General features: G+C 42.7%; 1 protein-coding gene across 1 annotated transcript; it reads left to right on the forward strand.

Moving 5' to 3' along the window:
* The first annotated feature begins 1,585 nt into the window (after positions 1 to 1,585).
* On the forward strand, positions 1,586 to 22,919 carry LOC308127129 (basic helix-loop-helix ARNT-like protein 2). Its single transcript, XM_080491936.1, has 17 exons — positions 1,586 to 1,830; positions 9,674 to 9,785; positions 9,858 to 9,896; positions 9,994 to 10,035; positions 10,189 to 10,346; positions 10,426 to 10,508; positions 10,587 to 10,679; positions 11,422 to 11,539; positions 11,622 to 11,771; positions 15,009 to 15,243; positions 15,666 to 15,772; positions 18,323 to 18,473; positions 18,561 to 18,613; positions 18,693 to 18,807; positions 19,105 to 19,195; positions 19,337 to 19,433; positions 19,901 to 22,919. Exons 1-17 carry the CDS (start codon positions 1,731 to 1,733, stop codon positions 20,053 to 20,055), a joined length of 1,899 nt encoding a protein of 632 aa, XP_080348062.1. The 5' UTR covers positions 1,586 to 1,730; the 3' UTR covers positions 20,056 to 22,919.
* The last annotated feature ends 144 nt before the right edge of the window (positions 22,920 to 23,063 follow it).

Here is a 23,063-nt window from a genome sequence, read left to right on the forward strand (position 1 = left end):
TATGTAGGTCAACACGTTTTCCACTGGCACGTGCAGCCTTCATTCTTACATAAAGTCTCGTGCAAAGGTCTCGAATTACACTATATAGGTGAGGACCGGAGATCGTCTGTGACGGACAGGAGGCTTCACTCGTCGCTTCATAACACGATGGGGGAATTGAGGACATGGGAATTATTCTATTGTTTAGTCTTTTTTCTGAAAAGATTCTGGATGTTTGGAACAATTCAGAAATGTTATCGAGACTCATGTTAATGTTGTATCACATATTTTACTCATTTTTATAAATTTTTGATAAATTATGTGTAAACCAGGAAGACTTATCCAAATTAACTGAAGACAAAAGCTTAAAGAACTATAATTTTGAAAACGTGTCTGAAAGCACTGCAGCTGATTTACACAAGGGTATTTTAAGTGAAAACACTTTTTTTTTTTCATTTTTGATTGAGAAAAGTTTTGCATTTACACAGCAACATCTCAGACCAACACTTGCCGCTTTGAAATGTGTAAATACCTTAAATATCAACTTTTAATCTAATTATTAGTTCTATAGATTTTGATATTGGAAGTGTTTTGTGTACCAACACTTGTTTGGCTACTAATCTGCCTTTTTTCTTTGTCTTTTTTTTCTTTTATTGCTGTATGTGATCTATCTATCTATCTATCTATCTATCTATCTATCTATCTATCTATCTATCTATCTATCTATCTATCTACCTATCTCACAAAATTAATGTTTCACAGTGAAAAAAAAGATGCTTCATGAAAAAAAAAGTTTTAATTTACTTATCTAATTCTAAATTGAGAAATATGTAATCATGATTTCCAGAAAACAGTCTTGGAAAGACTTTAACAAAAGTGATGCAGATCAAAATAAGCTCCTTTTTATCATGAGATTATTGTTTTTAAGCATTTTCATTCCCTTTGGATAAATTAGTTGGACCACAGCTGTGATAAATTATCCTCCTGCAACTGTGATTTACCTGTAACAGCCTTATTCGATATTTTAACTTACATTCTACTTATTCTGAGTGGGATTCATACAGTATGTCTGTTCTATTCTATTCGTGCGTTATTTTGTGCCCTTTCCCCAGTACATCCGAGTCGTTTTCTGCTGATCATGCTCCCAGAAATAAGCTTCTGAGTGAGACTTCTTCGCGTCGCGCATCATTGCGACAGAAGCGGAGAGAGGATCTCAGTCAGATGACGTGCAGCATTTTGTTTTGTACATTTTTTTTTTTTTTGGTCATCAAAATGAGAAACGTGCGGGGGAAGTCACATATCTGCGTCACGGACGGACCGGTGCGCATTTTAAACATGAAGATTTTAATAGATGCTGGACACGCACTTCCTGCTTTGTGTCGCTATAGGAAAATCACATCCAACATTCTGTTGACATTTTTTTTTTGAACACGTTTATATGCAACTTAAATCAAGTATTCATGACAGGAGCTGAATAAATGAATGAATTAGAGCTCCGTGGAGTGGTCATGAATAAAGCATAAAGTAGAGAAGCGTGAAATCCCTCTTGTGTTTCCTAGAAGACCCGGGCGTTCCGTCCTCACCGTCCCTCACGCCCCCCCCCCGCCTTGTACAAAGAGAAAAAAACTACAAGAGGAGGAGGGTGCGAGGGAGGGAGAGAAAAATGAAGTCAATTATACAACAGTCTCCCGAGCGCCCTCCTCTCCTCTCCTCTCGCTCCGCCGTGTTACTCCTCCAGCTGACGGCTCCACATGCGGCGCGCAGCTCCGGAGGCTTCCCGGCCGCAGAGGCTCCAGTCTGCAGGCATGTCGGCCGCCGGGGGCTCGGACGGGACGGTGGACCGCCCGGCAGGTACGCTTCTCCACCATTACTCCAAGATAACTCTGTGTTCAATTAAAGAACTACTTTGTTTTTAATGTTGGTTCATTATTACCGACTTTTTTTTTTCCCCACCACTCGACATTTTAAACAAAACTTAAAAAAAAAATGCCGGAATTTATTTTATTTTTTATTTAATGTTTAATTGTTCGCGAGTTTTTTCCCCACCATTTTAAACAAAACTTAAATTTTTTTTTAAAAAAAAGTCGGATTTTTATTTTATCATAATCCTCCACTAACTGCCGCTGAATCACCGGTGATCGGGTTCGAACCCGCGCCGCATTAATGGACGCAGCATCCCGACACCTGCCTCACCACACACCCGCCGAACCGGGAACTTTAACCGGCGACCGGCAAAAGACGCGCCGCGCGCGTACCGGCTCGAGCCGCTCCATTCATTATTCCGTTGTGCGTGCGCGTGCCCGAGTAGAAGGAGGAAGAGGGGGGGGGGGGGGAGTGAAAATACTCATGGATAAACTTCACCAAACACGTCACTGTAACCATGGCGACGGGTTTTCTCCCCGCCAAGAAAGTTGCTGTTGGTTTTGATAAACTGAAGTTGGTATTTTAGCGGGCAGCAGGCCGGAGGAGAGACGGTTTCCCGGGTCTCGTGCCGCGGTCGGTCGGTCGGTCGGTGCAAAGTGGGTCAGTGGATTAGTGGATCAGTGGAGCAGCAGTGCGCGCGCTCAGCGGCAGAGGGAGGCAGCGGCTTCCCGCCGGTTCCTCACCCGGCGAGGCGCGCGGGAATGTCCGCTATCCGCTCCTCCACAGCCCGAGGCAGAGCCTGGAGCTCCCGCGGTTCCTTTAAATCTGAATTAATCCACAAATCCTGACGACACAACGACTGAACCAGATTTCACGTTCAGATCACTGAGTGTTGAGTTTGTGTTTATTATTTCTTCATCTTGTCATTTCCTGTCAACATGTCGGGGCCAAAACTAGGAAGGAAGTTTATCTGTAAGCAGTCTGAACTCTGAAATCTTATTTTATTTTATTGTTTTATCATCAAAATCAGACTTTCACAGAATATTTAGCTTTTTTTTTTTTGAGACTGAATTTTTTCAGATGTTGACATTTTATTACACATTTATTTTTTAGGAGTTGAATTTCACAATACAATATATTTTGAGCTATTTTTACATTATTATATATACATTATACATTATTTCAATGTTGAAAATAAAAATCAGGCAAAAAGAAATTTGCTGGATTTTAAAATTCAAAGTTTGATTTCGATTGTAGAACAATTAAGGGTTGGTAATTGAATTCCAGCTATTTCTACAATCTGGATTTCTCTGGATTGGATGTGACTAATATTCACATTTTAATAAATTTCTTAGAATTTGTTGGTTCGGCTGCCGTTCTGTGAGGAGTTTGCATGTTCTCCCTGTTCCTGCTTCCATTTCCTCCCACTTCCATTTTCGTGAACTTGATTTTGAGGCTGATTTTAAAGCATCGTGGAAACCTGATAAAGCTCCGTGGGACATGTATGACTGGTTGTGTGTTGTTTTATTGAGTCTGACTGATATTGTGAAAATGTTGGTAAGCAGATCTAATATCAGGGCGAGGTCGACATGAGGTGGATTTTATATTCCCGGTCTGTTGGCTCGCTTTTTTCTTTTCTTTTCCAGGTGAAGCATTAAGCTCATCCTGCTCCTAACGTGTGATTTTCACAGTATCATTTATCACCGAGGTGCAAATATGCAGTGCTTTAAAATGTTTATGCAGGATTGTTTCAGTGATTACAAAACAATTCATCTTAATTCAGCACACCCAGACATTTCAGGAACAGAAATACACAGGAATTCGACACTCCAAAGGGTTTAATGTAAGTCATTACACCCACAAACCACCACAGACGGTGCTTTTAAAGGTGCGCTCTGCTGTATGCTCTGCCTGCTGATTCAGGAACTTTAACAAAGGGTTAAATCCTCAGACGTTCACTCTTTGTTCTACATCAAATATTTGACTTTTCTGCATCACAGATACTTCAGTGCATCTTTTATGATCATTTTTTGGGACTTTATAGTCTCTGTGTGCTGCTTGTGTGTGATTGCTATTAATTACTATTATTTTAATAAGTTTCTGCCTGTTTGGCTTCATTATTTCTCACTTTAACATAATTTATTTTGCCTGTTTGTCGAGTCACTTTCTGGTTGCCATGTATTTCTTGATTTGTGATTTTTAAGCTGCCTAGCGTATCTATGAAGTCACTTTCTGTGTCTCTTTATATTAATTCTTGTCTTTTTGTAGTTGTCTTGCGTTATTATAAATATTTCGGGTGCATATGTTATCATTTTCTTACTTTCTATGGTTATTTGTGTTTTTCTCCAGCTATTGTGTGTCTTTTTATGGTCATTTGTGTGTTTTTATAGTTACTTTATGTATTTATTGTTAATATTGTGGGGCTTTTTGTGTCTCTTTATGGTCATTTGTGTGTTTTTATAGTTACTTTATGTATTTATTGTTAATATTGTGGGGCTTTTTGTGTCTCTTTATGGTGATTTGTGTTCCTGTAGTTATTTTGTGGGGTTTGTTTTGGTCATATTGTGTTGTTTTATAGTTATTTTATGTCTTTATTGTTATTTTGTGGGGTTTTTTGGTCAATTTGTATGTTTTTATAGTTCTTTTGTGTATTTTGTTTGTATTTTGGGTCTTTTTATGTCTTTTAATTAAACATCGTTTCACAAAAATTCATTGGCATTCAGGGTAAAGCAGAAAATAGATTTCATGTGTGCCCAATCTCTGTACTTTTCTCTGTAGGTGCAAGAACTTTCAGTCGTATTAGTAATTTATAGTCTCATGAAATGTGGTAAATTTCAAAGAGAATAAAATGTAATGAATTCTGGTGTCAAGCTGCAGAATAACATGAATACAGGATCAGTTTCCTGCATTTCAAAGCGACAGTAACAGGAAATGTTGAGGACCTCTACCTGCTCTGTCCGCTCTGTCAGCTCTAATCTAAGCTGTTTGGACGCTCTGTTCAGAACTCCTCCTTCATCTTTTACGAGTCGTCCTTGTGTGTTTTTGCCCGTCAGAACTCGTCTCTCTGTCGGTGTTGAAGCTGTGGGACGTCAGATTCTATATAAACCTGCAGCTCACCATGTTCTAGCAGCTCGTCGGGGACGACAGGAGCTTGTTGGGGACTTTTCCACCATCATTAATGTAAAGTAGGCCTCTCTTTATCACCATCCAATTCCCCCGGGTCGTTCATGTGAGATTAAAAGCCACAGAACCAGCATGTAGGTCGGACGGAGCTACAGTCACGAGTCGGTTCCACTCAGGCAGCCTGCCTGCTGGCTGCTCAGACCTTTCTGACTCCTTCCTAGAAGTCAGCGTGTTTCCTGCAGCTCGGCTTCTCTCAGGTGCTCTGCACAAATATCACGACTAAACCAGGGAACAGGACAAACTGCGTCCCACTCAGTCCCACCTTCCACTCCTACGTCGGCCGTGACACACCGAACTGGATTTTCAAACGTGATGTCAGTTTTGTTAAAGTTCAGCCTCTGCTGGAACAATCTCTGATTTTAAAAGCGCGCTGCGTTCAAATGAATCAAGATTCAATTACGGAGCACTTTGCAGACTGATAATGGAGTTTACAATCGATCTAAAAATATCCTCAGACATGCTGCAGTGATAATGATAATAATACAATTTATTCATAGAGGTTTTTCAACCAAGCTTAAAGATGCCTAACAGATTATGACAATAAACAAAGAAAACTTTAAACAGTTTTAGCGTTTCAAACATAATATTAGTAATATTGTTTTATCACAATATAATTCTAATACTATTACAAGATAATTCAACACTATTTTATTTCATTATTGGCTTTATTTCATTCAAAATGGCCACAATGATGACGTTAGTTGTTGCTACAACAGGTTTAAAAAGGTGTTGACTTCTGTTATTACAGTCATGAAGTGTTTTCGGAAGCAGATTTCTGAGTGTGTGTTGTACTAAACATGGTGATGAGAAATCACCGGGTCGTCCCCAACCTTCACTGGGTGTTTCCACCCTGAACCACAACGCCCTCTAGGGGTCAGGATTGTCACTCCTTCATTTGGTTTGGTGGCGTTCACATTGACTTTAGAGTCATCAGGATCAAACCAACTGGAAAACCTCACGCAGTTACACCAGCTGCTCATTTGGGGGCGCTGTGGCCCGGAACAAACACTGACCAGAGAGGAAGTAAAGATGAAACATGGCTCATTGATTGGTCCGGATGTCCCGCCCCTTTATCCTGTGGTGGCTCGGCCAGTTAGCTCGTGGCTAATGGGTAGCCTCAAACAACCGTGATATATACCTGTAGTCTTCAGGCCAGATATCAATGAGTCTTCCTCGCTTCTTCCTCTCTACTTCTTTCTCTCTACTTCCTCTTCTCTACTTCTTCCTCTCTACTTCCTCTTCACTACTTCTTCCTCTCTATTTCCTCTTCACTACTTCTTCCTCTCTACTTCCTCTTCACTACTTCTTCCTCTCTATTTCCTCTTCACTACTTCTTCCTCTCTACTTCCTCTTCTGTACTTCTTCTTCACTACTTCTTCCTCTCTATTTCCTGTTCACTACTTCTTCCTCTCTATTTCCTCTTCACTACTTCTTCCTCTCTACTTCCTCTTCTGTACTTCCTCTTCACTACTTCTTCCTCACTACTTCCTCCTCACTACCTCTTCCTCACTACCTCTTCCTCACTACTTCTTCCTCTTTACTCTATTTTCCACCTTTTTCTTTCTGCGTCTAATTCCTCTGAATTCCCAGCATTTAAAGGGGACCAGCAATCTTGTTGGCCCAAACCAAATGTTTTTTCCCTGAAGAGACTCTGGTCTGGATCGAAGAGGATGTGAACCTGAACCGGTCCTGTCCAGCCTCTCACGCCCTGGTAGCGACGTTTCTTCAAACCTGTGGAGGGGAAACCGAGGAGAAGTTCTGGGATTTCACCCCCAAGATGTGAAGATACTTTTTCTCCACTGCAAAAACAGATGACGTTCATTAAAAACCGTTCCAGATATTCAACATTAACTTGTTCTTAAGTGCTTTATTCTCCAGCTGAGAAAACAATAGATTATCTGTTAAATTAAACCGACTTGCCGTTTCTCCTTGAGGATGTGGGTCAACAAGTCACACTGAAAGGCTTCCTGCACTTTTAGCAGCTTCCTGCCAAATGGATGTCACAATTTGAAGTGTGAGAGACCCGGGAAGGAAGTAGGTCAGCGTTGTGGTATTATATAAGCATTTAGTAAGACGATAACCCAAATCTAATTTACTCTCACATGCTTTTTTTTTTTCCAACTCATAAACTTGGGACAGCGAGTGTGTTGAATGTTTTCTTTGAAACAGATGACTACAGGGCAGAACTGTGTGTGTGTGTGTGTGTGTGTGTGTACTGTTATTTTAGCAGTGTGTGATCTCCTCCCTAACAAACCGAGGTGAGGTCCGATCTTAACCACCTCAAGAATGGACCTCCCAGTGTTTTTATGTTTTTAAAGGTTTGGATGTGGTTTAAAGCTCGTCTTCCTCATCCAGTTATGATCGGGGCTCGTATTTACGACGGCTGGTTAAAGTTTGAACGAGGCTGCTGGACGTATTAAAGGTTCCTGGTTCATTGGGTTCAAAGCACTGATGGGGTCTCGCCCACTTGTGGGTGGAAAAATGCTGAATCCTGACGAATCGTACATGTTTTTTAAGGTTGTTCAGGAGTTACGGGTACAATTAGGTCGTTTACATTTACATTTTCAAGAGAAAATGCAAAACGTTTGCTGCGTTTTTGGGGCTCTGTTTACACGACTACGGTGCTCGGAGACACCGAAAACGTGACTTTGAAAATGCTCCGACACCGTCGCCATGGAAACGGGATGAAATGCTCGCTGCTGCTGCGCATGCCCACCATGGCCGTAGTAAATAGTTCTTCTGCACATGCTCAGTAGATGGACAATAACAACAATGGCCGCCTCCAGAGCGTCATGACTCCCAGTCCAAATTCTCCAGTAACAACAATCCAACGTCATCCACGTTTATAACGTACTGTTGTATGTACACGCGTGTGTGGTTTCATTTCAAAGCAACCAACAGCGCCAACTGGTGGCCCTTCAGGAAAATGACATCATTTTCAGCACGGTTCAACGTGTTTGTTTAAATACGAAACCTTTTCCGAATGAAAAAAACAATGTTTTCAGTTGAAACGTTGGGAGTAAGAGGTGTGTGTGTGTGTGAAGAGTGTGTGTGTGAAGTGTGTGTGTGAAGTGTGTGTGGCTGAGAGGCCAGCGGGTTTTGGTCTGGCAAAAGACAAATGTGAAATTACAAGACGAAAAGGAGGAAAGTGTTTGGCCCCCGTGCTCACAGGAATGTTTTTGGGTCAGCGTTTCCCGTGGCACACTTCCACCGACGAGCACTTCTGACTGAGATTTAAGCCTTTTCACTATAATTGCCCTGCAAATTACTGCAAACAGTTTGTGAGTCAGCCGAGTGTTTTTAGGTCATACCTACATAAACCATGACAGCCGGAGTTCAGCGGGTGTAACCTAAAAACTGGACCGTATTCAACAAGTAGGGTATGACTCCACATCCTCAGCGGCGGCGCTTGTTTGCAAACTTCTGTCGGGGGGTCGCATTTAAAAAGAAAAACTAGTACTGAGGAGCTCAGTTCACTTAGCTTCAGTTCTCATCCTGCATCCGTCTTGATTTTCAGTGTTTTTTCAATCCCCACAGTGATTGGATTAACCACAACACATGGCTTTAAAGTCGCACATCCAGACTGAAATAATCACTTTTCCTACCATAAGCCTGTAAGTTGTAAATAAGTGGGAGCAAGTCGCTCTGCAAGTCAAGGCAACGTTTAACTTCATACGTTGAAAAGACATAAAGCAGGGGTTCCAGGGGTTCCAGGGATTCCAGGGGTTCCAGGGGTAATCAACGCTTTATGACCAAAAGAACCATTTTAACAATTTTCAATAAAACTAAATTTGTCTGCAGCCACAAACACATGATAATTACCTGGAATGAAAGGAAAAAAAGTTGCACATACAAAAACCAAGTTTGCGTTTATGAAAGTACAATTTAGATGTATTTTATTAAATTGTTTAGCTTTTGTGGCCATTTTTTATTTAATTTTTTCATGGATTTTCCTGCTTTAGCCATTTTATGTGTCTTTATGTGTGTTTCACAATAGTCTTTTTTCTTCTTCTTTATTTTTCTCTCCTTTTCCCCTTTCTTTTCCTTTTTCTGTTCTTTTTTCTGTTTTATAATTTTCTTTTTTTTCCCCCTTTATTATTTATTTCCTAAAAACATACTACCAATTTTAATCAATTTACTTTGACCATTTTTTTCTATAAAAAAAAAAAAAAAATCTATTTCAACTACTTTCATGATCTGTTTTTGTCCTGGAGATTAGACCACTGTTGAAAACCAGCATAGAATACAAATAGAATAAAACTGAAAACAAATTGTTTATTTACCTTCTGTTTACTGAACGCTTCATGGAGCTGCTACAGAGCAGCCGGGGGGCCACAGGTTGCACACCGCTGGTATATACACACTTCAAACCTAACTAAAACACAGTGAACATTTAAAACCAGGCTAAATATCATATTTAAAAGAAAACTTCTAAAATCCTACAACAGGATTAATTAAAGGGAAGGCCTTGAGCGTGCCATTAAGACTTTTAAAAACCATTAAAAGAACTTTAAATTTGTTCTTAAAAGACACAGGGAGACAATGTAATGGCTGAAAACACTGAGTTCCTCCTCGTTCATTCACATCAATTAAATTTGTGACAGATTTGTGTTGATCGGTGGCTTTTCGTGTTTGTTTTCACGTTCAGATGCTGCAGAAGAGGAGGAAGGGACGAGCCAGGCGGCCTCCTCGCTGCCAGCTGTCGAGCTGCCAAGAAAGAGGAAGGGCGATGTGGAGGAGAGGTCAGACACCCCCGGACAGTAAGTTATTTCTGTCATTTCACTCTCCTGGATGTTTATTCTCTGGATGACACCGTGTGCTCATTCCTGCAGGCAAAGTCTTGACTACCACATGGACGACGAGCTCAGCAGGTACTGTCCTTGGACTGTAATATCTCTCTCTCTCTCTCTCTCTCTCTCTCTCTCTCTCTCTCTCTCGCTCTCTAACGTTTGTTTTCTTTATTTGCAGATCTGAAGAGGAGGACCAGCAGATCAAAATGAAATGCTTCAGGTGATTCTATTTTCACGTCACATTACGTGTCAGGAGCTTTTAGAAAAAAAAAAACACACAACGACTTCCTTTATGCCAGAATAACTTGATTGAGGCGAGGCGCAGACCTCTTTGTGTTGAGTGGCGCAGACTGACGGCTGGTCGTACCTGCAGGGAACCCCACCGCCAGATTGAGAAGCGGCGGAGGGACAAAATGAACAACCTCATCGACGAGCTGTCGGCCATGATTCCCACCTGTCAGCCCATGGCGCGCAAACTGGACAAGCTCACCGTGCTGCGGAAGGCCGTGCAACACCTGAAAGCCCTGAAAGGTAGAGCTCAGCGACGGTGGGTCAGTAGAAGCGCAGGTGATGTTGTTGCGGTTGAGACTGAGAGCTGCTGTGTTTCCAGCTGGGACGGGCAGCGCCTTCACCGACACCACCTGTAAGCCTTCCATCCTGCCGCACGACGACCTCAGGCACCTTCTGCTCAGGGTAGGGGACCACAGTCACCTGAATGTCTCCCGTCGTTCATCCACCTGTCGGTTAACGTCGTTTCCCACCTTTTCTCAGGCGGCGGATGGATTCCTGTTAGTCGTCAGTTGTGACCGAGCAAAAATCCTCTTCATCTCTGAATCCGTCTCCAAGATCCTCAACTTCAGTCAGGTGTGTTGGATTTTAATACGTCTCACACACACTCAGGCCCCGTCCAAACGAGACAAAACCATCTTTTTTCTCCCCGACAATCTCGTAAAATAAATTCTGCCCGCACGTCACTACGAACACGGCTCAACACGATGTAGTACATATGCCAGGCCTTTAGGGGGTGCTGTGACTCACCAAATACACCAAAGAACACAGAAGAAGACACGGAGAACACAACCACTGAGAAGAGGAGAAGACTCCTGTCTGTACTGTATGTCTGTTAGCAAGATTACCTCAAAACTACTGTCACGTAATCGTTTTCCGCAAATATGTGTTTTTGTTCGTCCACACCTCAAAACCCACGTCTTAGAATTCCCCGACTCTGGAACCCGTGTTGGGAAAAAACCAACAAACACACATTTTCGGGCTCCTAAAACGCTGCACCGAGTGGCTGATCGAGTGGCTTTTATAGAAAAGCCTGAGAGCAACACCTGCTACGCATCTGAGATTTTCTCTTCCTTGACTGCCGGCAGAGAGGAACAGGGATTAACAGGGATGCAAGAGAAAAGCTGCTAAAGAAACCTGACTCCACAATGGAGGGGCAGAATGTGTTATATGGAGGCTTATCACCAAACTGTGACATGATACAGGATGCAGAGATTATCTGTCACAGTCCAGAAGCATTTCCACTGATAAGATGTACGTCCTTCATGTTTTGTCTGTTTAAAGAGAATAAACATATTTAATGTGCTCGTATTGACAGTTGGAACTGACCGGCCAGAGCTTATTTGACTTCATACACCACAAAGACATCAACAAGGTGAAAGAGCAGCTGTCGTCCTCGGAGATGTACCCACGCCAGAGACTCATCGACGCAGCAAGTCAGTCTGCCGTCCGAGTGAAACCTGAAAGAGAATAAAGACACTGTATTCCTGACGTGTTCCTCTGTGTTTGTGAGAGCAGCCGGGGTTCAGCTGCCGGTGGAGGCTCCTGTCAGGCCGTCCCACCTCTCCACCGGAGCCCGCCGCTCCTTCTTCTGCCGCATGAAGCACAGTCGAGTGGCGGGGAAGCACGAGGACAACCAGTCGCGACCCAGCATGTCGAAAAAGAAAGGTGAGTCCAGACCTGAGCACAGTGATGGATCATATTAACTAGAGATAACAAAAAACTGAATAATTCAGGGTTACAGTTCAGAATGATGTTACGTTCTCGAGATCTTTTCTTTTTTTTTGTAAAGTTACATGTTCATAAGTAACATGAAATGAAGGATTAGATTAGCAGCAGGCTTCAGCCCTTTGGCCATTTAAAGTGAACAGTAATTTATCGGTAAATAGTTTCCACTTTGCACCGTGTGAGCAGCTCGACACTGAATCACATTCACTGCACTAGGAAAGAGACAATGTAGTACATATGCCAGGCTTATAGGGGGCGCTGTAACTCTGCCATAGAATTGCATCAAAAATGGACAAGAAGGTAAAGAGCGTGCAAAAATTCTCGGATTGGATAAATCCAACATCCGGCCTCATTAAAGCAAATAGCATCAGCAGGTGGAGAGGTGGCGGCGATGACATCATCGCTCCTAAAGCGCCGCGCCGCGTGGATCATCGGCCAGGATCGATGCGGTTACAAGAAAGGGCGCTGTGGTGTGGACAGGAACTCCCTCCGAGGGAGAGTTTTCAACCGTGGGAATAAAGTTTAGCTCCTGGAAAAACCCTCACACACAAGAAGAGATTGTTTGAACAGTTCGTCCTGTTTTTATATCCGAGTTCAACAATGTTCGTCCTTTAAAATGTGTTTTTATTGCTGCTAAAAACTAAATATGATCGTTTCAACTTACCAGGTTTTATATATATATATATATATCCCTTCAACTCTTTTTGTTTATATTAAGACCATAGAAATGAGGACGGACCGGTTACACCCTGCTGAGCACGAGAGTTCACGCTACATTTTACCCGTTAGTCTTCCGATTGTTTCCAAGTGACGTCAAACATGTTGTCACCGGCCCAGACACAGTCGAGCGTGATCTCCAGCCGTGATCCAGTCATCACACCTGCTGGCACTGCTAATTTCATTCATGGGCTATTTGAAGCCCAGAGGAAACCCGAGGAGCCGGTTCACCCGGGATGCAGGCCGGCTGAGCTGCTCTCTGGTCAGAGCGCCGAGCCTTAAGCTCAGATTAGCATCAGCCGTCTCATTCACACTTTGTGGGTTGAAGATGAGCGGTGGAGGCCGGGCCGTCACGTGGACGCGTGCACAGCGCCGAGGCAAGACGTTTCCACACACAGTTTGCACACGCTCAGATGAGAGGTTGGTCTAAACTGGTTCTCCTGGTCTTCATAATTCCATATATTCAAGCGAATACTTGCAAATTAATGTCGGATCACCTTCAGTCAAAACAGAATTTGCATTGAAAGCAGTTTGACACATGATGGAAATGATCTCATGAAACTGCGATGCTCGTAGAGCTCACACACGTTTACAACCGGACTGGATAAATCAGCACTATGTCCCACCATCACACTCTGAAGTGCTCTGTGTGCGTAACGTGAGTGAATGAGTTGATTCCTGGAAAAAAAAACCCGAGACTGGCTCTTCTGTGTTGCTCAGTCACGTTCAGCCGTCTGCCTGCGGGGCGTTCTGGCACCGCCGTGCAAGGTGGAGGATAGTGGATGTGTTTCAAAGGATTAAAAACTGAAAAAGAAGTTTGGATGCGTTTCTAGGCAATGAGGTCAGTGTTTTAAGTCGCTGGTGGAAAACAAGCGAGTGCAGTGGAAAGTTTTGGACCGTCGGCTGTTGGTTGATAGATAAAGTGATCTGATAAAGATCTGGTGGGCAGGTGGAGGGCTGTGTGTGTGTGTGTGTGTGTGTGGGGGGGGGGGGTCTTGCTATTCCATTTCCCAACAATGTTTGCACAAGTTTAAAGTGTAGGATTGGAGCATGCACTTTCAAATTCCCCACTTTCTAGGCAGAAGCTGAATAAATCAAAGACAGCTGGGATAATTACTTTGCCAATTTATAAAACCACAGAAACTCTTCTTCTCCCGATGTGTGTCAGGGCCGCCGAGACATTTAACACTTCTTTTATTCCATCTCCAATTGATGTCACGCTTCAAAACGTGTTGTCCTGCACAGGAAGGAGGTCAGTGTTACAGCGTTGTATAACATCAGAGTAAGAAGCCTGTGAATAGTAGAGGAAGAGCACCACACAGTGGAAAACCTCAGCAACTGCAAGGGGGGGGGGGGGGGGGGGGGGGGGGGGGGGGGGGGGGGGGGGGGACGGGACTATTCAGTAGCAGCGGCGGCAAACTGGTTTTCATTCTTGGACCACATGTCGCCACCTTCAGTCCTTACAAATATTCATATTCATACTTCCACATTAAAAGCATCTAGCAGGAGAAGAGTTGTGCTTTTTATGGTTTTATTGTCAGTGGTGCAACAGCTATAGTGCAGGTGTGTCAAACATAAGAGGCCAAACCACCAAGGAAATTGTTAACATTTCAAAGAAAACATTGATTTTTTTCAAACAAACACTGAGCTGAGATATCGGCATGAAAGTTGTCAGGGTGAGTTTGTACACATGCATAATGCAAGAGCAACAGGAGAAGCTTTTTCTTTTTAACATTTCACTGTATTTTGTACCAGAAAGTTTCATAAAGGGGTCATACTATATAAAATCCACTTCCTAAAGGTTCTCCAACAGTACTACTCGTCCCCATACCTGGACTGACGTCCCAGAAGTGAAGACAGTCTGTCCTCTCTGTCCCTGGCTTGTTTCAGGTTATAAAAAGTGTGTTGCTCCAACCAGCCAATCAGAAATCAAACCCTATATAGTGTCATCGGGGGTTTAGCCAATCCCAATCAAGGTAGGCCCTCCCTTTGACTCCTCCCACAATTAGGCGGCTCTGCTCTGGCACATGGCACCACGAGAGGAAGTACTTCCTCCTCTTCCCAAGATGGGCATGTGTGGGCGGAGCCAGTCCAGCTCACACAGACACAGCAGATTCTGAATGCAGCTCCTATGATCCAATATTCAAATGAGGAAAATCAAGGAGGAGCTAGAAACTTAGAATACTGAAGGTTTCTGGACCGACCAGAACCAAGAAGAAGAGATGAAACGATGGAGAATATGACAACTTTATAAGTGACTTCATGTTGAGATTGTAGTGAATTCCTGTAGTAATTGTTTGACATTTTCATAGTTTATCTTTCGCTGCACAACAAAGAAAAAACGTGAAAGGTTTAATGGTTTTTATGGCACTATTTCACCCACACAGGAGGAAATCGGCCTGGATGTGGCCCCTGAACTGAAATGTCTTTGACCTTAAATGATGCGCTCTGCCCCCGCAGACTCCTACCGGTACTGCACCCTCCACTGCACTGGCTACATGCGCAGCTGGCCCAGCAGCCAGGTGGACTCGGAGAGCGACGCCGACAAGGAGCTCTCCAACCTCACCTGCCTGGTGACGGTGTGCCGCCTCCACCCTCCGGTCTCCCACCAGCCCCCCAAAGACATCCACATCAAGCCCACCGAGTTCGTCACCCGCTGTGCAATCGACGGCAAGTTCACTTTTGTAGATCAACAGTGAGTTTCTACTTTCTACCTACATCCACCCGCACTATATCACGTTCGAGCCGCGCATTGGCTGCCCCGCTGAGAAAGGAATGGCAGAGGCGGTGGTGGGAAGGCGTCTGAGCGACACAGCAGCAGTTTGATTAGTGGAACTGTCACTGGAGATAATCCTTTCTGTCTTTGCCATTGTTTCTCAGTATGGAGCCGTGCATCTTGATGGCATCTTCTCATTTGTTGGGAAGTAATTACACAACACAAGTATATGAAGCATTGATTTCTCAACCTTTCCCCAGTAAAGTGTCGGATGACAAATCTATTGAGCAGTTTATTTATTTATTTATTTATTTTCTTTACATTCATTCAATCTTCCTGTGAGGCAGCGGGAGAGACGGGGAAAGCCGGAATAGTTAACCTCCATCTCCGTCTCTTCCCAGAGCCACGACCGTCATCGGCTACCTGCCGCAGGAAGTTCTTGGCACGTCCTGTTACGAGTACTTCCACCAGGACGACCTGCAGCACCTCGCAGAGAAACACAGGCAAGGTGATGCAGCAAAACAAACGGCGCCTCGTCATGAACCGCAGAATCTAAAGTTCTGGTCAAATCTCAAGCAACCAACATAATGTAATTAAAATATTAAAATCAATATTGTCAGAGCATTTTGCTCATAATTTAATAAGGTATTTTCTTTATTTGCACAATCTATGAATACAATACAGAATTATGAGAGAAGAAACCAAACTGCAGGAGAGGAAAGAAGCTGAAGGGGCTTATATGATATATAATTATATGAAATCTTCCCAACAACAAACATGAAAATGAAAATAACAGAAACAAGGTGTTAATTAAAAACAGTCACAGCATGTCAACTCGGGATCGGTGGGATACTATTTCAACAGATTATAATAAAATGATTTATCCTTAAAAAGGGCCAAAGAGGAAAGTAATTTAAAGATTACTCTAAAGTGTTCCAGAGCTGGAAAAGTTGATGTGACAAAGTTTTTGTTCCTCGTTGGATCAGAGTGAATATCTGATGATGAGAGGAAACGTTGTGAAACGTGTCTTTCATTTCAGGGTTGTCGTGTTGTAAAAGAGCAGTTATTATTATTATTAGTAGTATCATTATTATTATTATTATTATTATTATTATTATTATTATTATTATTAGTAGTAGTATCATTATTATTATTATTATTATTATTATTATTATTATTAGTAGTAGTAGTAGTAGTAGTAGTAGTAGTAGTATTATCATCATCATCATCATCATCATCATCATCATCATCATCATCATCATCATCATCATTATTATTAGTAGTAGTAGTAGTAGTAGTAGTAGTAGTAGTAGTAGTAGTAGTAGTAGTAGTAGTAGTAGTAGTATTAGTATTATTATCATCATCATCATTATTATTATTATTATTAGTAGTAGTAGTAGTAGTAGTAGTAGTAGTAGTAGTATTAGTATTATTATCATCATCATCATCATTATTATTATTATTATTATTATTAGTAGTAGTAGTAGTAGTATTATTAGTATTATTATTAGTAGTGGTAGTAGTATTATTAGTATTATCATCATCATTATTTTTTATTATTATTATTAGTAACAGTAGTAGTGGTAGTAGTAGTATTAGTATTATTATCATCATTATTATTACCATTGTTATTATTATTATTGTTGTTGTTGTTGCTGTTGTTAATAATACATCAAATCTTTATAGCCCTATTTTGTTCACTCAAAGATGCTTTACGTAGCAGAAACCCCCCAAACTAAAGTAAGAGTTAAGAAAAGCAAGTTTGAAGTTCAATAAATATGAAGTTCTTAATAATATATTAATTCTCTGTTGCACTAAAACGGGCCACTGGCTCATTCGTAGAGGCTCCCTGAAGCTTTCAGAAGATTATACCTAATTAAACATTTAAAATTATTCTTTATTTTATTCACACACCAGTCATTTTTAACATTGGATTAAAAAAATAAAAGGCTTTAAATGAAAGGCAGAATAACGAAGGTGGAAAAAAATGCTGAAATGACAAGATTTTCTAAAAGGGAAAAAAGATCAAAAATGAATAAAGACAAACTTAGAAAAGAGGTAAAATGTTAAAATGGCTATAATGTCCTTCCTTCCTGTGGCCATAAGACTCTATAACTTCTCCCTGTAAATAATGTTTCACTGTGTTCGGGTTCATTTCTTCCTTTTCTTATCGTCGCTGTTAAGACGTCTTTATCTTATTTAAAATTACTTATTTGATTTTTAGTGTGTGATATTTGATATTTACTTTTCTTTGTATTTATTCTGTGTGGAGCAATACTTAAAGGAATTTCTACTCTATTCTATTCTACTCTATTCTATTCTACTCTATTCTACTCTATTCTATTCTATAATGTCTGAAAAATGCTGGAAAAGAAGATGAAACCACTAAAATCAGGTACAAAAGCAGCTGAAAGTGTAATGAAATGTTTTCCATTCTAAATTTTGTAATTGAAGCTTCTTAAAACGCAAAGTTCAGTTTTTGTACAACTTTCAAAACTATATGAAACATTAGAAGCGTCTCGGCCTCATTTTGAAGGTTAAACGTGTTTTGCAGAGCCCAGCACTAAAACAAAGAAGAGATTAAGAGTTCTAGTTACTCATCTATTACAAAGCTATTATTAACCAGTCCACTCTCACCAGGTTTGTTAAAATGAGCTGACACAGCAGAAGCACATGCTCCTTTCTGGAGTCACATTAAATCAACTGGAAATAATCAACCGAGTTCAGAACTCAGCGGCTCGTCTTCTTGCAGGTTTTAACTCATTTCAGAATTAATTCAAACGTTAACCTGTAACTATTTAATCTGGATTTCGCCCTCAGCGTCATTATTAAGACCCTGATTCTAAATGAACACAGCTTCAGGACAACTTATGTTCCTTCCTATAAAGATTTCTTTAAAATTCCGCCTGAAAATTGAATGTTTTTACAACTTTGAAAGAGTTTCAATGATTTGTACCTTTGGGATCTTCAAGAATTGTGTTATTTTAGCTATGGAGGAGCTTGTTATAAACCATAGAGCTGTGCTCTGTCGTGATATCGCTGTCTGGTCTCTTGGCAGTTCTCCACAGCAAAGAGAAGATCGAGACGCAGTGCTACAAGTTCAAGACGAAACACGGCTCCTACGTTTGCCTCCAAAGTCAGTGGTTTAGTTTCACAAACCCGTGGACCAAAGAAGTGGAGTTCATCGTGTCTTTAAGCAGAGTTGTCCCGTGAGTAACAGACAGGAAGGAGCTGTTTGAGGTGCATCTCTTCATTCCGTTGGAAACCTTGGGTGTAATACTCGTTTCTGTCAACAGGGGGCAGGGTCACACAAGAGATGAGGAGAGAGGCAGTTTCAAAGCCCTTCAGGGTAAGAGATGCACAGAGTGGCCTGTTGTGGACTCGTGCAGGAACCGGTGTGATATTTATATTATATCTTTCTTCTCCAGCCGAGGACACAAAGCAGATCCCTGTAATTCCCGGCCTCTCCAGCGGCGTGGGCACCATGATCTACGCCGGCAGCATCGGCACTCAAATCGCAAACGAGCTCATGGACTTGAGCAGGTACCAGACTGTGATCCACCAAGTAGAACTGGAGCAGAACCTTTCTTTCTGACATTCGTTCTCGGTTGTTGATGTTTTTAGTTTAGGCTCATTGTTGTTTTTTAACATCAACATCTGCAGTAATACTGAAGATAATTCCTTTTATTGATCACTATTAAAACATATTGGGGCTAAGCTGATGTTATCTCATCTTTCAACTACTTTAATTCAACTGTAATTCAAAAGTGTTCCGTTAAATTGACTTTTCTTCATTCGGATGTCCTTCAGCTGTTTGAAGTTTCATGTGCTTCTGTCCAGGATCAACTCGTCTCCATCCAGTGGAGCTTCCAGTCCGTTCGGGCCGGTTCAGGAGAAATCCCCCCTGCTTTCCCCTCAAGCCAACAAGAGTGTGAGTAACTCAGTTACAGGATTAAAACAAAACAGACTTTTACTATGAAGTACCGGCTGTAGGCAGCTGATTGTGGCTGAACTGAACCTGCCGAGTCGAGAGCTGAGACGTGCATCGCTGTGTCTTCCTGTCCGTCTGCAGGCGCCCGGCAGAGACGAAGCAGCAGGAAATTCGTCACAGACGCAGTCGGACTCGCGCACGACGACGGGCACGAGCAGCGGCGCCTCGGAAAGTTCAGGTACTCTCATCTGGATGTCGAGAAACACGGCGTGCAGATTCTGTATCTGCAATGATTTTGAAGCTGGGTTGTTACTGTCAAAATAAAACCACCAAGTTGGATTGTTAGTACGGTGGCTGTCAAAATAAAACCACCAAGTTGGATTGTTAGTACGGTGGCTGTCAAAATAAAACCACCAAGTCCAGGAGGATCTGGACTGGGAGTTGTGACACGACGGAGGAAACTTTGTTCTGATTGGCTCTACTGAGCATGTGCAGAAGAACGCGCAGTGGCAGCGGCGGACACGATGGATGCAGAGTGTTTTAAAATCAATGATATTTCCAGTGACTCAGATCACCGTTGTCACGTAAACAACACAACGAAAGCTGTGCGTTTTACCTCGATTAGGTGACTGAGCGTGTTAAATGTTGCGACGCTGATAGAAAGCGATGAGTCATTTCAACAGAATCGGTGCTTGTCTTCCCCAGGCGAGCCGTCCCAGCTGGACCTGGACATCATGGTGCCGGGCCTGAGCAGCTTCAGCAGCGACGAGGCCGCCATGGCGGTCATCATGAGCCTGCTGGAGACGGACGTGAACATGAGTCAGTCGGGGGACTTCGACGAATTACACTGGCCTTTCTGAGGAGCCCCCCCCCCCCCCCGCCCCCCCACCCCCACTCCCCCCAGGCCTGGCCTCGCACAACCACACCACTCGTACCAAAGGCCCTGACAGTCGTACTTGATCACTGCTGGATGGATGGAGTTTAAACTGATAGGAAACGTTTTGGCCTAATGGGACATGCTTGAAAGGAAGTGAGGTTAGCGTTGCCAGACTTTCCGCGGCAGAGCGACGCCTTTGCTCGGCCGCCCTCAGTGACCACGGTCTGGAAGAGCGGGATTCTGGTTCATGTCCAGTGCTGCTAGAGAAACTCTTGAAACTCTTTAAACTGTGCTCTTTCACACCGTGGCGTCGGGACACGTCTTTCATGATTCTTTTTCTAGGGATCCCCCAACGTTTTTATGAAAAATACCCAGAAAAGATAAAAGGAAAAGAAACAACTGTCTACCTTTGAAAGTAAATTCTGCAGTTTTGTTAAGGCCCCCAAAGGTTGCACTGCCACTACATTCCACTTTGGAAAGCTCATCGCAGCTCCTCAAACCACCAACAGAGGGCGACAAACATGAGAGCGACACACGAATAACTTATTTTTTAAGTGAATTCTTTTCCAGGGCGAAATCAATCCACCATTTTAAAACCTTTAGGCCCCAGTGCCACCGCTATTGTCCTCCCCCCCCCCAAAAAAGGCAATTCCTGGATTTAATGACTTGAACTTTTAGCTTTGAATGACAGTTTTATTTTGTCAGTGCTGACAACGGAACAGCAACGTTTAAAATCTTATCAGCCAGTCTCAGCTTTGCCTTACACGTGGAGGGATTCGGCGCTTCGCTGCAGGCGAAGCACTCTTAACGCATTTTAACGTCTGTAATGATTTCAAGCTTGTGAAACCAGGACGCCTGAGGAAACCGCGCCACACCTGCTGTACCTTTAACGGGGACCTGCTTCGCATCGTTTGCTGTTCTTCGTGAATGTGGCTGAAGTGGTGACGGCGTTCATTTGCACCAGGCACAGCGCATATCAAGAGAGAGACAATGAGCCCGGTGTCAAATTACCCACACTCAGTGTTGTCAGGCGCAGTGCTCGTTGCGTGAAAGGAGCTTTTGAGAGGCCGGGCGCTCGCCAGACAATGGGCGTTCAGAAAGACGGGGTCCTTGACGAGACAGAGCGGGGTTTGTTCAGACGGGGTCGGTCACGCTGCCGTTTAATAAGGATGTTGTTGTGAGCTGCTTGTTGTTGGTGTAGTGGTTAGCACCGTCGCCCACAGAGAGAACAGCCCCCCCGGTTTGAGCCCGGACCTGGAGTTTGTTCCTCCAGGATTCCTCCCACAGTCCAAAAACATGCTTTAAAGGTTAATATTGGGGACTTCAAACTTCTTATATGTGTTAAAAGAATCTAATAAATCTGAGTAAGTCCCCTTAGAGAAAGATCAAAACAATTCGGAATCCTTCACAACATGAATATCAATGTGCTGTCGTGATCAAGTAGTGATACTGAGGGAATGTACTTTACTCCAGGATTGTTTTTAAAGTGATTACTTGAATAATGACTCCAGTGTTGAAACCTTGAAACTGAGTCTGGTGTCATGGAAGGAGGAAAGCTGAATCAATATATTGCCATAGTTTGTTCATCCTCACTCTCATGAGCACACTTCTATCACCATCGAAAAGTAAAGGACCGTTGGAGTATTTAGACGGGAGGTGTGACATGAATCCTCCATGTTGAATGTGCACTGCCTGATGGTTTTCCAGTGTTAACACCAGACAAGTCGGCTTGTTTTCAAGAGGATCTACTGTAGGAGCCCGTTTACACGACAACGCATCATCTTCCTGTTTACACCGCAACATTTGCAAAACTATGTCCGTCGGCAGAAACGCTGGAAACGATGTAGCTTTGCTGTTTGGCCACTCGTGGGCGCTGTTGGTTGTTTTTATAATGAAAACACACATGAGAACGATACGCTATAAACGTTAACAATGTTCGTACACAGACATTCGTAAAAATACGGACTGGGAGTCATGACCGCCATGGTTGTTATTGTCGCTCTACTGAGCATGTGCAGAAGAAGTATGTACGGGGGTCGTACTGCACATGCCCAGTGGCCATTTACACAGAGATTGTTTTCGAAAAGTTTCCATGGAGACTGAGAATGATCAGGCCTGTTAGCACTGCGACAGAATCGGAGCGTTTTTCAAAAAGTTCGACCTTTCAAAAAGTTGTGTTTTCAGTGACTCCAGGCACCGTTGCTGTGTAAACAGACGAGTCCAAACGAGGTGAAAGTTTTTGTGTTTTCACTAAACGTTGTCGTGGTAAACGGGACCCAAGCCGTTGCCGTATCGTGTTTTTCTGCCCGTCCTGAATCCGAGTAATCGAGTTACCAGGGAGGTAATCTGATTGTTCACAGCCTTCTGAAAGGAAACCTCACCTTCATGATCTTTGATCCCTGATCTCCGTCGTCATTGTTGAAAAGCTGTTCTGAAATATTTACTGATCACATTGATCCCAGACGCCTGGAGTCGACCAGCTGTAGGAAGAAAAAAAAAGAGACGCCACCTAGAATACTGGTAGTTCCTGTCCTCATCGCAGCGCTCATGAACTCTGGTGTATCACTGGTTTCCTTCAATCTTGAAAGTGTCATGTGAGCCGCTGCCTTGACTTTCCTTGTTTCTGACAAGTTTCTGACTGTAGAAATATAATCAGCCGTTTGTTTCTCAACCTTTAAAGCCAAGCCGACAATAACTGTCATTTGCGCCATTTGGAAGTAGAGGATAACGAACATCCAAAAGCAACGCCATGTTTGATATTTGTCCGTGTCGTGTGTTGTTGGTGTCTCTGCTGTAACAATGAATGAAGGCTGAAGTCTTTCACAGTAAAATACTTTTTTTTTCAGGAATTGTCGGAGTTTCTGTCGTCATTTTTGAATGTTCACTGAATTTGGTATTCTTGGCAATACTTCTGATTACAATAGTATGAAAACAGGGTGAAAAGGTCCACATAGCTGTATTGATCTCACAGCTGTTAAGATACATACAATC

Source organism: Lipophrys pholis (genome assembly GCF_963383615.2).
Source record: "Lipophrys pholis genome assembly, chromosome: 22".
In the NCBI taxonomy this organism is placed as follows: domain Eukaryota; kingdom Metazoa; phylum Chordata; class Actinopteri; order Blenniiformes; family Blenniidae; genus Lipophrys; species Lipophrys pholis.